This window comes from Alligator sinensis, unplaced genomic scaffold, assembly GCF_000455745.1.
Source record: "Alligator sinensis unplaced genomic scaffold, ASM45574v1 scaffold1223_1, whole genome shotgun sequence".
Lineage (NCBI taxonomy): Eukaryota > Metazoa > Chordata > Crocodylia > Alligatoridae > Alligator > Alligator sinensis.
In genome coordinates, this window is record NW_005842062.1 from 2,083,222 (window position 1) to 2,097,797 (window position 14,576).

Sequence of the window (14,576 nt, forward strand, 5' to 3'; positions counted from 1 at the left end):
ATTTTCCACTGACTCCCCATGGTGAGTTTATAGACAGCCACCAGATCACCTCTTAGTCTTCTCTTGTGGAGGCTGAATAGATTCAGACCCTTTAGTCAATCTTCATAGGGCCTGGCCTGCTGCCCCCTGATCATGCGAGTGGCCCTTCTCTGGACCCTCTCAATGCTAGGCACATCCATCTTGAAGTGCGGTGCCCAGAACTGGACGCAGTACTCCAACTGTGGCATGACCAGCACCGCATAGAGGGGAAGGATCACCTCCCTGGACCTGCTTGTGATCCATCTGTAGATGCATGATAAGGTGCAGTTAGTCATACTGACCGCTTCCTCTCATTGGCAGCTCATGTCCATCCTGGAGTCAGCAATGACTCCAAGATCCCTTTCATCCATTGTGTTGTTGAGAAGGGTGTTCCCCAGCCTATAGGTATGAAATGCCATGGAATGACACTTTGCCTATCATGGAAAGACACTTCATCATGAATTGTGTAAAGCTGTACTTGGGGGCCTGGGCTACATTTCTCTTAAATAGGATAAAAACTGAATTTTCAGAAACTCTTGGTTGACACATTCTAAAACTTTGTGGAATTCTTTACCACGTAAACTAGAACATGGTAATGTTACAAATGTTTAAACTGAAAAACACCTTTTTACCATAGCCAAGCAATGCTATAAATGCTGATAGTTGTGTTAAACAGGAATAAGAAATAGTTGTCCCTACTAGAAACTACTTTGAATCGGAGCGGGCTGCTTCTCATTGTTATTTCACACAAAATTGACTAAATTTACAGTCGACAAAGACGGTGACCAGTTCTGTTCAGAAGAGTGCTTACTGGTACTACTAAGCTTCCTTTTTCTAATATACGGTAAAGATCCAGTATTGCACAAGAAAAGAGCTAGTTGAATACTATACAAAACTGATGGACCAAGACTTTTATCCCATGGCTTAATTAAATCATGACACTTGAAAGACTCTTGCAGGTATTAAACATTAAGTAGCGTCATTTTATATTTAAGTATTGGAGTTCTATTTTGGTAGCTTGCAGTTATTTGTTGTAATTGAAGATAAATGTTAGTCTAGATTGAATTAAATGAAGCATTTGTTACAGATAAATGTGTCAGAAGTAAATTCTGGAAAAAGTCTATACTAGTTTGCAAACTGTTTGTAGAATACCAGTTGTATAGAATATTTGGCACATTTTGATAAATGCAACTGTTTTGGATGAGGTTTTGTCTGTTTGACTTGTGCTAAAATGTTTGACTGCTTTATTTGACTGACTCAGAAGCTAAATTGTTTGTTTTTTTACTTACACTTGTGTAACTTCTCATTTAGATGTTATTGCAGGTGATTTTTTTTTCACAATTTCAGCAAAAAATTTTTAGCTGCTGCAGAAATATTTGGCTGAGCAGTTCTTAAGGTTTTGGTTGGTCTCTCTTAAAAATCATACCTCATGAAATGTACTGAATTATAGGCTAATAAGACATACTCTTTCTCTAAAGTGTTTTTTCTACATAACTTTTTCCAAGAGGCTAGCTTTAAAAATTTAGACCAATTTGCATGTGTACCAGGATTTTTTATAATGGTTTGAGCCAGTCTTTTTCCATGGTGACTTACTCTGCACCCATTTTATGTTGTATTTCAGATGGTAACAGTGCAAACTGTATATCAGGAAGCAGAAATATGTGAACCTGAACCCAAGTCTGCTTGGTGTGTATCTAGCAGAATGCTTAGAGTGCTAGAACTTAGGATGGTTGGCTCAAACGTGGTTAATACCATGGCAGTTAGCAAGTTTTCAATCCTGCCAGCAGGCTAACAGGAAGTGGTGCTTCTATAACCACACTGAAGTAGCATTTTGCTGTGCAGATTATACATATGTAGCTGGGTTAAGTCAGTCTTCCTTTCAGTGAGCTATTTGTGGTACAGCATGTTTTGAAGTTTCTTATGTACTGCTGTTTAATAGACTTCTATAATTTGCCTTTCATGTCAGTTCTAGGGTATACGGTATATTTAGTTTTAGTAGTATCCATGGGCATTTGTACATTTTAAAAGTGCCCGGCATTGCATTGCATACATTTGTATAAATGGCGAAATGCGCATTAGCGCTAAGAAAATGGCGGCAGCATGCTTTTGAACTAAAACACCTTCAATGTGAACTAACCCCCTGCCAGCCACAGCACCAGGTACAACAGCTCGTGTGCGGAGCAGACTCAATTAATCTTCAGCGTGTTGGAGGAAACCAATGTATGTGTAAAAATGCCCCATGCTACTTTTAAATAAAGGTATTTAACTTAACTACCTCAAGTTAATTGGCAAGCAACTGGAGCTAAGAATTTTATTTATTTACTGTTCTTCCCAACAAAGTTCAGGGCAGTTTATAGTAAGAGGACAACATAACTTATAAAAACAGAAAAACAAACGAGAGAACAAAGGAAGAGGACAAAACAATGTATAAATGCAGTAGAGTATCAAATAAAACAAAACCCCCTAAACAATATCCCAGCCTATCCTTGCTTGCTAAATGCCTGCCCAGATAGGAAGATTTTGTAGAATTTCTGGGAGATGGCCAGGAAGCCTCCAGCAGGCCTCAAGTGGGAGGAGTTCTTAAAAACTGAGGAGTGAATGCTGAGATTAACCTCCTATGCATTCTTGCAAAACAGACTTGGTGCGTGGATGGTACTTGCAAGGGTTTGCTCTTGGCTGATGTTAGAGGTCATAATGGGGTGTAAGGGAGAAAGTGGTCCCTCCTACGTTTGCAGCACCCAGACCTTTTAGGTCAAAATCAAAACCTTGAATTGCACCTGAAAAGCTACTGGAAATCAGGGAAGACTGGCATCAAAGGCAGTGTTTCTCAAGCATTTTTTACCAGGACCTGTTTGTAAACATCAATGGCCAGTCCTGACCCAGTGCTCCTCACTCCCAATCCACTACTCCCCTCCCCCAGGCCCCAGCCACCCAGTGTTTGGGACAGGAGGGGCCCCAAGCAGCCCCTTGCAGGCTGGAACTCTGCCAGCCTGCAAGGGAAAAGCCATGGTTTCCCACATTTTTCTCTTTTAAAGGAGAATCCATTTTTAATGTTTGTTAATCCATTTTTAAAGTCTGATCATGACCCTTTCATATATTCTTGGACCCACTTTTGGGCCGTGACCCACAGGTTGGGAAACAAAGGCACCCCTATGTAGAGCACATTGCAGTAATCTAGCTGTGAGTTTACAAAGGCATGAATGCTGGGAACCAGATCTGAATCCAAAAAAAAAGGGGTGCAACTTTGTCACCAGATGGAATGCCTTTCACTAACTCCTAAACACTGCTGTCACCTAAAGATCCAGGTGCAGCAGAAGATCCCCAAGACTGCATACCTGAGTGAGAAGGGGAGGCTGAACCCCATCAATGGTAGGTGTCCCAGTTTCTTCCCTTCCCCCAGTCAAGCAGTCTGTCCACCACAATCATCTTTTGTCTTGTCTGGATTCAGTGTCAGTGAGTTCACTGTATTCAATCCCCAACTGCTGCCAGGTACCCGGAGAGGACTGAGATTTCAGGACCCATCAGCATTCTGGTGACACCTTAGTTCAAAATGCCACATGACCTAAGCAGGAGCAGCAACAAGATGGAACCCTTGGGAACATCCCAAGGGGATGACAAGGAGTCACACATCAACATGTTCTGGTGCCTTAATGCTAGGGAAGAGCAGAACCAATTTTAAGCAGTCCTACATATACTCAGCAGGTCAAGTAAGCACTTTATTTGGCACCTCATGATTAGCTTGAAGAAGATGCCCTGCTGATCTTTACTAGATCTTTCAAGTGAAGATTGCTAGCCAAGGCCATGAGAACAGTCTCTGGGTAAATTTAAGATGAAAGTCAGACTGACAAGAGTCCATAAATCTGATGGCATCCAGATGCCCTCCACGTTTTCTGCTCCCCTGGGCATATTCTGGATCAGTAATTTAAACTGATCTATGTTAAATGGGACAAGACCGAGCTTCCCCAGCCCCGATCTCTGACTTGGTAGCAAAAGTGGCAGTCCCCAAGTCATATCAGATATAGGCAATATTTTTTTCTAGCCTGCCAAGGACGTTGCAAACTTGTCATAGTGGATAGTAGAAGATGTGGTTTCTTGGAACAGACAAATTGGGTGACAATATGCAGCTGCAGTGTCATTCGAAAGCTGCTTCGTTGCTGCCACTTTCATGGCATAGTCCTTTAAAAACTTGTTTATATATCCCTTTTAATGTCTAAAGTTATGGTATGAATTTCCTGCATGCTTCATTCAGGCCTTAATTTAAAAAAAATAAGATTTAAAGGATCAGAAAGAAAATAAAATAGCTGTATTACCCACCCTCCCCTCCCAACCTTTATCCCAACTAATTCAGTGTCTGTTGATGAGAACTGATTCTAATAGAGTTGGTTCATTTTTATACTCTTGGCATATAGTACAAATTTTAAATTGAACTTCTACATCCTTAATAAAATATGCATGGTGTGCCATCTTTGTACAATTAGGTGCTGTTTGTTTAATAATAATAGTACTCAATAACTGAGTTTGAAATTCAGAGAGAATTTTCCTGGAAACCTGTTTCTTTCTCTAAATAGTAAATTTCAGGAATTCTTACAATTATTCAATACTTCAGTCCAAATGATGAGAGGGAAGGGGAGGGTTCTCTGGGATCCAGGTGCTAAAGAGTACTTTAGGGATCATTTTGAAAATTTTAAAATTCTAGTAGGAGTTTAAGGATTTACAACAAAATTGTGAAGGCAAAGGTTCATTTCAGATAAACAACTAAGCCAGAAAAAAAGTCTGCCAAACCAACCCCAGTTTGACTAATATTAAGAAAAATGAGTAGTCTGTTAACAGACATCTCTGAAAAAGCCAGTAAATATCCAAAGCACCCTAATGAAGTATGCTGAATTTGCTACTTACTGTAGTAACCTCTACATTTCAGAACCTCTAGGCTCCTGAGGGGGTTGAAACAAACTGGAAATAGCTGTCTTGTCAAAGATAGGAGAGTGATAAAGAAACTTAAAATGAAGAAATAAGATAAGAGGAAATTGTAGAGGCAATAAACATAAAAAATGGCAACACTCCAGGATGGCTTGATGCTTTTCCAGTTGAACTATGCAAGATATTTGAACTGTGTTTAGTAGACCCTTTATAGCAGTATCTTTGATATAGTTCTATTAAGGGATGACCTTCCAAGTTTGTTCTTGTAGTAATCCCCAAATCTGGGTGGAAAATTGTCTCAGTTCTTACAGGCTCATGTCACTGTTGAATTAGCAGAAATATGTATTTGCAGTGCATAATGTCACCTTATATAAATCTGCGTCAAACGACTTGGTAAGGTCAAAGAGAACTTGGCAAATGCAAGTGATTTTAAAGTCATTCTTATTACTGTCTAAAAAGGAGTTCCTTTTAGTTTGTTGTTGCTTGGCATAGAAAGCACTTTTAATTGGATTTAATGGATTTTTTTAATTTTAAAATTATGTCCTTTTGCCCCTTAGAGTGGATTCTATCCCTACAGAAATGGTAAAAATAGTTGCTCGTGAGAAAGTTGCACTTAAAAATCAATAGTTTATTTGCTAATATCAACGATCTGGTGGCCAGCCTCTTTTGGGGTGGCAGGGGAAAGAGAGGGAAAGCAATTCAAAATCAGTGACGGTATGGAAAAAAAGAGGAGGGAGGAAGTGGTTTTTGGAGGGGAGGGGGGGATCTAACTGGTATGTATGTGGAAAAGACAAATGTGGATTCTCTTTGTTTAATATCCAAGAAAAGCATTGTCCACAATAAAATCTGTCAAGATTAACATTTTTCCCTGCTGCTTATAGATTTGGTAGACATACTTAGATTTGTAAATATGATTACAGATAGAATAGTGTCAGCATAAGAAAATTCTGGAAATGTCTCCTAGGAAATGTGAGAGAGTTAATCTTACTGGCTGAATTTTGTAAGATAAGGAGGCCTTATTGGAGTCTTTTATCTAATACCTTTTTAATATGGTAAATCTAGACCAGCCATTCTCAATTTTGTTAGACTAAAGGGACCCCTTGGAAAATGACAGCTATTAGCAACTTTCACTTGTGTTTTGACTATGGAAAAACACTAGATCAATTATTTTGCTTCAGAGAGCATGAAAGACTGCAACAGGTCAGAATGTTTTTGACCCTATGGACAAACTTTGTAATTTCTGGATTTAGTGTGTCACCCATGTGTAGGTATTTATTTACTTTACAGTGCTGATATTGAACAGCACTCTCCTGCACCCTTAAAGATCTCAGCATTCTAGTTGATAACTGCTGATCTAGAATTTGCCTTTCAACATTCAAATATAAAGTAGGTATTAGTTTTCCTTATCAAGATGATTCACACCCCTCTTAATCTGCAGTGAGTTGCTGAATCAAGCACTTGCTGCACAGCTGTTTACGGTAGCTTTTACTTCAAAGGGTGCCACTTCACCATGCAGCTGGAGTACATCAGCAATCCTGCACACCTGATTGGAATAAGGCACCACTTGAAGTAAAAGCTGCAACAAATGTCTGGAGCACTGCAATAGTTTCATGCAGGTGTTGGCTGTGGCTATATATACAGCCCCCAGCTAGTTCACAAACCATCATTGAAGGGGGGGGGGTGTAGGCAAGAGGGCTTAGGAACCAAAACCTAAGAAGCATCCTGTTTCTACTGCTAGGCTCACTTTTTGTAATAGCTAATATTGGGTACTGGATGCTTACTGGTAATTTATAAATGTAGTTACTCAAATTATATTACTGCTGAGTCATATTTTAATTTTATTTCCATTTACTGAAACAGAAAATTTAAATTCTGCTGATTTCTGGCAAGTTTCTTGTTTATAAGTATAATGGAAGGTCACATTGTATATTGTGTTTTTGTTTTGTTTTTCCTACTGCCTCCCTCATTTTCCTATAAAAAAAAAAAAAAAATTGAAGTTTGTCTGAAATGTTTGCAAACTAATGGCTCAGTTGCATGCTATGTGAAGTCTGGGAGACTTATAACCAGGGTTTGGGTGGATGAGAAGAAAACTGCAATATGGAGGATAGGTTAGTGCAACCTATTCGAATAAGACATATGCTAGTGCCCATTAGATGCAGTTCTCCCTCCCCAACACTGGCTCTTTTTTCAAGTCATGGTGAGCCACATAATTGTATACTCAGAATAGCTTTGTTGGCCCCTCTCATCCTGGCTCATATAATTAATGTGGCCCTACCCTCCAAAAAATGAATCTGTACCAGGTTGCCCAGGTCCTCATCTGCATGTAAATTTTTTTGGAGCGTCCCAAGACTTGTGACAAGAACACCCTGTTCCAGCCATGAGTGGGACTAAATAGCACATAGCCCCGCCTCCCCAACAGAGGACCCATCTGGAGTATACACACACACATACCGAGCAGTGCTGAACTGTGAGGTCACCATGGAGTGAAGGGCCACACTTGCCATATTTAAATTACTATACATAGTTTATACTAGATTGCCAATGTGGTGCTTAAAATCGTGTTTATAAAACACCTGTGTTAAAACTTGTAGCAGTTTAAAAAAAAAAAAAAAAAAAGGCATGCATCTGTTCTGGATGGACTGTCTGAAAATATGCAAATTGCTATACCCATGTGTAGCAGGGCACTGTTGGTACCTGCCACTTTAAGGGCCCGAAGGCAGCAGCCGGCAGGTGCCTGATTAGGGCAGCCATTTTAGATTCAGGGCTGCCCTTATAAACAGGGCAGTTCTGATGCTGGGGGGGCCAGGCAACATCACCTGGCTGGAGGGCTGCTGATATCATCTGGAGGTAAGGGAGGAGCTGTAGGGGATGGTCAGGAGGCTCCTAGTCCTGGGCATGACCTAAAACTGCACCCTGCTGGGCTGGGTGTCCTGGTGGGGCTCTCAGTGGCACGGGAGCCCCCAGGAAATGCCAGGCCAGTTACCACCCTGGTGAAAGGCAGGTCAGGGTGCCTTAACCCCAGCCCCCACAAGCGGGTAGGTTACCCCTTGTTTGGAGGGCCCAGAGGGTGGACCCTTGGAGAGAAAGAATAAGGGCCATAGACTCAGGCCTGTTTGAATTTCCCCTGACTGGTCCATGCTGGGGCCAGGACCGGAAGGGTCGAAGGGCCAGGGGCCCACCACGAGGAACGCTCAAGAGCTGAGGGCCTGGGGTTCTGACTGGCCTGAAGGTAGGTCAGGGCTAGAGAGCAGAAGGTCCCAGTGGGCGGATCACACCCAATGGGGGAGCAGTTCAGGGAGCTATGTTGCCTGGTATGACGGCGGAAGAGTCTGGCTGAAGGGAGGAATCCGGGTGGGGTTCAGTAGTAGGATTCTGGGGCCTAGAGCGAGGGGCTGGTGATGAGAACATAAATGCCATGTGTGAGGCTTGGGCTGTGGTGTAGAGGAGGAATGGAGCCGCAGATAGCACCCCCTGGCATGGGGGCAGTAAATGGGCAGCCTCCTGCTTAATTAACATCCCATTAATTAATTATACCAACAAGTCGTGGCAGGTGAGAACATGGGCGGTTAGCCCAGGAACAGGTGGGCGGGCCACGGCGAGATCGGCCCCGAGCAGGTCCCCTGTTACACCATGTTTAATTTTAAGGTTATTGTTTTCAGATTTTCTCCTCACTTCCATGTGCTCAGAGCAGGGTCTGACGGTAAGGGGTGGGGAAGGTGACTGCCAGGGGAAAAAGTTAGGAGGGAAATAGAGAGCAGAGGGACCCATCACCCATGTGTATTTTCTCTGCTGTAGCAGTGGGAGGGGGACAAATGGAAGGCATATCTCTAATAATTAGATTCTATACCTGGAAAATTGCAACAAATTCGTAAAGTTTCCAGTTATAGAACCTAATTATTAAGGGGGGGATTGTCTTATAATCAGGGTCATCTTCTATTTGAATAAATATGACCGTATAAACCAGTCTCTGGTTCAAGTCTTGGTTATCAGTTTAAACATTTTTTGTTTGTTGTGTGCATCAGGAGAGGTGATTTTTGAAGCAAAAGTACCCTCAGAAAGGTATTAACTGATTGTCCATGAACTCAAGTTGGCTAACCTGATGGAGAAATAGGAGCAAAACCTCTCCACTAAAATTGTACTGATAGTTAGCTTGGAATTTGTGGTTCTTTCTCATGTAGGCAGTTTGGGTGGAAGAGAATTTAAGCTTGTGTTGGTTTTGTGTCTTAAAACAAAAAAGAATAATTGTTTCATGAGCAACAGTAGAGAGAAACTTTTCTCTTGATATTATTCATGCCATTTTTGTGGGGGAAAAAAAGGAAAATGCCTCTGTCTTGATAACAGCGTTGAGTTTTTCAATGGGAAGCCTTTTGAATTACTGTAACAAGGGCACAAAGTTTAGCTAGGAAAGCAGTTTCATGGTCTGCTGTAGGCAGGGATTGAAACTAGTATCGCTTTGCAATTTTTGTGGAAATACTGGAGAACAGCTTTTCACTCACTTAAAATAATAAATAAAAAAAACCCCAAACCCCCAAAAGAGCAAAAACAAAAAACTACTGCAGTTGGGGTATATTTACAGCCCAACACAGTATATTTGCAGTGCATCTTTTCTACAGCCATATGACATAGATATTTCTGTATTTTTCTTCTCTCAGATTTCTCCTACATCCATGTTCTACCAGTTGGAGCTAATTTGGTTCAGCTGAATTCCTGCAAGTTTGGACACTCTAACATTAGGCTTGGTTTACATATGCAGATAATACCAAAAATTGATAGAAGCCAGAATTTAACCAATGTAGGTATAGCTGCATATATATTTATACCAAAGTTGTATCAGTTTAACTTGATCTGTAGATGATCCTCTGTCTTCCTGCCTATTGCCTTACCTAAAGAAAATATAAATGATTGAAAAAGTATATAATTTAAAATTATTTCTTTTTGTGGGAGTGTATAGGTAAGAGTTGTTTCCACTGAGATTATTTTGCTGACTGTTGCCAAAATCTTGGTGTAGGGGATGGGACTTCATGCCATCTCATATCCAGGTCAGTTTATGAAGTTACTGCAGTCATTCATACTCTAGAATCCTCCGACTGAATGTAACCATTAAGCAGAAACTTGATGCTTTGTGACTTCTGTGCAATAAGTCACTCCTACCAGAATATTTTAATAGCTGTGTAAATTGTGATGGTTTTATTCCCATTGGCAGCAGAAGCAAAGATGACTTTTTTTTTATTGTCAGTTTTTATAGATATAGTTGTAGTCTCCTGGAACACCTGGTGTGTTTGGAAAATTGAGGGAGTGCAGCTGTGTCTAAATGGGAGACTTCTCTGATGTTTCTGAACTTTTAAAACTGTAGATAGATCAGTCTGCCACCTTGTGGTAATTCGTTATGCTTTATAATAACTACTGGAGCTAACAGGCATATATCACTCTGCCATCATTAGCTGAACTTTTTATAATAGGTGGTGGATTGGTGTTGGAGGACAACTGTCAGGGATATTTTCTGGAAATAGCTGTAAAAACTATAATATGGTTGAGTTTAATTGCAACTTTACGTCAGTTGCGTGACTTTTTTTTTTTTTACATATACAAATATATTGCTATCTATGTTTTACTGAACATAACCCTTATTTTCTGGCAGCTTTCTAGAAAACTGAAATGTTCTGATAACCGCTGTTGGCAACGTTTGGTATTGTAAATTGTCTTTCTATGACATCAGTATAAATCAGAATTCTAAGTTATGTTTGTGGAAAAAAATCCATTGACTTTTTTTTTTTTTTTTTTTTAAGCACTTCTTAATCTCGGGGATAAAAAGATGAGTTAATGGAACGTGAAGTCATTAGAAAATGCGCACTTACATGGAAATATTTAGTGTCTTTCCTGCCCTCTTTATCTTCTGAACCACAGAAATCATAGCTTAGGATTTTTCTGAGATAAATGGAAAACTACTTGAGGTGACTGGCTGGCCTGCTCTCACAGTTGGCCTGTAGCCTGGTAGCCAAATTGGAAAATTAACTGAAGTTGAAACTGGTTTCCTTCTTTAACACTGCCCCTGCAGGGTTATATAATCCTCATACTTGTTCCTGGCTTGGTTCCACAAGAGATGGAAATAATTCAGCCTTTTCTCTGGCTTTATATCTTTCCATGTCTTCTAGCTTTATAGATACTTAACAGAACTTTGTTAATTGAAGAAGGACAGTAGAGAACATTGATTTTTTTTTTTTTTTTTTTTTTAAGCTTGATTTTGTGCATAGGTTTTTTTAATGATAGCTAGGTGGAGCTGTTAGACATTTCATGCTCTTTAAAGCCACTGCTTGCAGAGCAGATTTGCTGGGATTAATTGTTTAGTAGTGTGAAATTGTTCATCAGCTGCATCATTCTTTCAGTGGTGTTTAATTTATTTGCACAGAAGCCTGCTACCTTGGAGTACTAATTGTTTTAATCTTGCTTATTTCTGTCATGCCAAACACAGAAAACTTTTATTCTTGCTTATTTCTTGCATGCCAAACACAAAAAAACAACCTGATGTTGTGGGTTGTCTCCAGCCTTCTCTCCCCTTGTACAGACATCAGCTATCACTAGTGCCCTATAAAGATTACTTCTGGCTACAAGAGCAATTCTCAGGGGCTAAATATTGATTTCCACACATGAGTCTTTGGAATGTCAAACATGCAAATGCAGCTATACATTTTGAAATGTCATTGCGTTATGAAAAAAATAGAATAGAAGTAGTCTTTTCTTACTTAACAGATTTATTTTACTGTTTTCTGTGTGCTGTCAGTCATAATTGGTTTCAGTGATAAATTTTTCTCCCTGCTGTTCACTCTTCTTGCCTATCTTTAGCTCTCCAGTGCTACAGGAAAATAGCTGTATTCTATTCTGATTTGTACATCAGTAGTTTTGGTTATTAAGTTAACTTTTATTTGAAAATGTTGCTGAAGACAAATTATGAAGACAAAATAATGGATCCCCTCAACATGTTCTAGTCTTAATTTTTTAGGACAGGTTCATATTTAAGTTCATAATTTATAGTGTTTTTCAGTCTGTTCTTAAAATATCTGATGGCCTATGCAAGTGCTTGGCAAGGTTTTGGAGCTGCAGGCTGAATCAGCCCGGCTTGGTTCCCGGGGCAGGGATGTTGGTACTCCTGGCTTGTTGCTGCCGCTTCTACTCTCTACCACATAGCTGCATCAGCCCGCAAAGGCCCTATCCCCCACCCCACTGCCTGGTGTCTGGACCATAAGACTTGGTCCCCCCCTACACATTACAGGTATCATGCCATTAACTGGTTATTTGTGCAATTACTTCAAGATCAGCTACATGTGCAAAATAGCTATCACATGATAAAAAGCTCTAACCAGCCCTGAAGTTAGACCTTGAAAATGTGTGCTAACTTTATAGCTGGGTGCTGTGGAACTTTATTTGCACATGTAGCAGGGTCTTCCCTGCCACTGGCAGTCCTGTCAGCTGACAGGGCTCCTAGCCGCAGGGGTGCACCATGCCCAGCGTGAAACCCTTGAGTCCTGGGGATCATGGCTGCTATGATCCCCAAGTCTGGAGGGTGGGGGTGTGAAACCCCCAGCTTCACGCACACAGCTGGGACCGAGAGACCCTGCAGCTGATGGGGCTCTCAGCCCCAGCTGTCTCATGTTTGCTGTGGCCCCTCTTGGTCCTGGCTGCACATGGCCCCTATGGCTGGGTGTCCTGTGAGCAAACGGGCCTCAGCCATGGAAGCCTGCTTCTGGCCAGTGCATGGGCTGTCCAGGATTGGGCTCCACCTACATTGGCAATAAGGGGCGATTGGATCTAATGCACAATCGTGCTTCCTGCCATGCACAAGTGATTTGGCAGGAGATGTAACATGTGATCCACACAATCGCATGCAATCACTCCTTTACCTGCCCATGTAGACGGGGCCTTGGTTATTGCGGTACCCTCTTAGAAGAGCTTCCAAAAGTGTTCAATCATTTTCAGCTTATGTGGAATGCAGCTAGGACACCAATTTAGACAACCATATGCTTTCTCATATTTTGCCATTATAGTACATTAGGGCTCAAATTTAACTTTGAATTCTTTGATCATCAGAGAATTTTACATTTTGATTCTTGTGACAATCATGTCCAAGTATTTTGTCCTAATAAGTATATTATTTCACATTTCACCTGCATAATAGAGATAGTATCACTATAGCCTTTGAGAAATTTTTCCCCATTGTAATTCATTAGCATGTAAGAGTTCCTTTGCCTTGACATTAGGCTCTCTTTCTCCATTTTAAGGAAGTACTCTAAAAGACATTACATCTCTACTTCTGTATTATTGCCCCCTGATTTTTAACTACTTTCACCACCTTTCCTCCCTTTGTTTTCTTTGCAGGCTGTTTGGACCTTCCAACTCTGCTTTTTTAAAATTAAATATTAATTTATATCGTGTAGTGTTTTTTTTTTTTATGCCAAGATTTTTTTCTCCTACTATGCTAGAAGCACCTTTTGGGATTTGGGGGTAGTGATTTAGATTTAAAATTCTTTATAGTATTTAAAGATGGAATACTTTATTCTAAAAATAAAATTTGAACTTTAATCCCTTGTGATAATATGAATGTAGTTGGGTTTGAAATGCTATTTTTCTAGTGTCTCTAATTTTGTGTGGGGGATTTGTTTCAGATACAACATTATTCTGATGACACAGGTTGTCAACAAATTATTTTAATGTTAGTTTGTTTTATGGGCTGAAGGAAAAGGTGAAAATGATGCGTAGGCATCCTATTTTTTATCTTCCTAGATCTTTCTCTAGTATTTGACACAACTGACTAGGATAGAGGTTCCCAAACTTTTTCTTATCATGTACCCCTTCCAGATTTACTAGCTGCCCCCATACCCCTACCAGCATACGACTTATATTTTAACCCCTTAAATGCCAATTATTATAGTGAAAATTAAATTTGCTATTACACATTCTCCTTGTGTATTCCCAGGGGTAAGCGTACCACAGTTTGGGAACCCCTGAACTAGGAGATACTTTTGGTTTAATCTGAGAGAGGAGGGGCGTGGGAAGAGGGAATTTGTCAGGTAGAGAGGAGGGTTCCAGGCCATATATTAAATCAGTGGTGCTCAACTTTTTGGCCCTGTTGGCTGGTTGAGTAGAGTGGGGGCTGGTCCATGGGCAGGCCTGAGCCCTGCATACCAGGATTAGGACTTGGGGCTTGGCACTGTCCCCTCCCTGCCTAAGCACGGGGAGCAGGCCCTGGGGCCCAGGATTGCTCCTTCCCACCCCTGCAGGCTGAGATTAGACACTGGTGTTCCCCCCTCCTTTAAGTATTGGTCTTCAGGCAATTAGCACTGCCCCTTCCTACCCTAACATTCTGGGATTGGGTTCTGCGGGGGCGGGGGGGAGCTAGGACTGGCCACTGCACCGGAGTTTGGCCCTGGGGCTCGGCCCTTTGCGATGGGATTGGGTACTCAATCCAAGATGCAGGGCCCAGGGCTCTCTTTGGGTCCAGAATTTGTCTGTGGGGGAGCGGTGCCACTGCTCTTCTACTGCCAAATTTTTGGATGTGCAGGGGGTCCTGCAGGACAGATGGCATGGGGATGTGGGCAGGATCTGGCCTGTGGGCCCATGGGTTGAGAACCCCTCCCCCCCACCCCGCC

General features: G+C 41.2%; 1 protein-coding gene across 12 annotated transcripts in view; it reads left to right on the top strand.

Annotated features, from left to right (window-relative positions):
* The first annotated feature begins 3,317 nt into the window (after positions 1–3,317).
* RAPGEF2 (Rap guanine nucleotide exchange factor 2) overlaps positions 3,318–14,576 on the top strand; it is a 242,453-nt gene continuing 231,194 nt past the window's right edge. For 10 of the 12 annotated variants that reach the window (XM_025203571.1, XM_025203583.1, XM_025203588.1 and 7 more), the window contains exon 1: positions 9,668–9,727. In XM_025203571.1, coding sequence (XP_025059356.1) covers positions 9,683–9,727 — 45 coding nt within the window. In that variant the 5' untranslated portion in view covers positions 9,668–9,682. Of the gene's footprint in view, positions 3,388–9,667; positions 9,728–9,941; positions 9,975–14,576 lie in introns of those variants that run through there. The other 2 variants (XM_025203576.1, XM_025203575.1) reach the window with 2 other exon arrangements.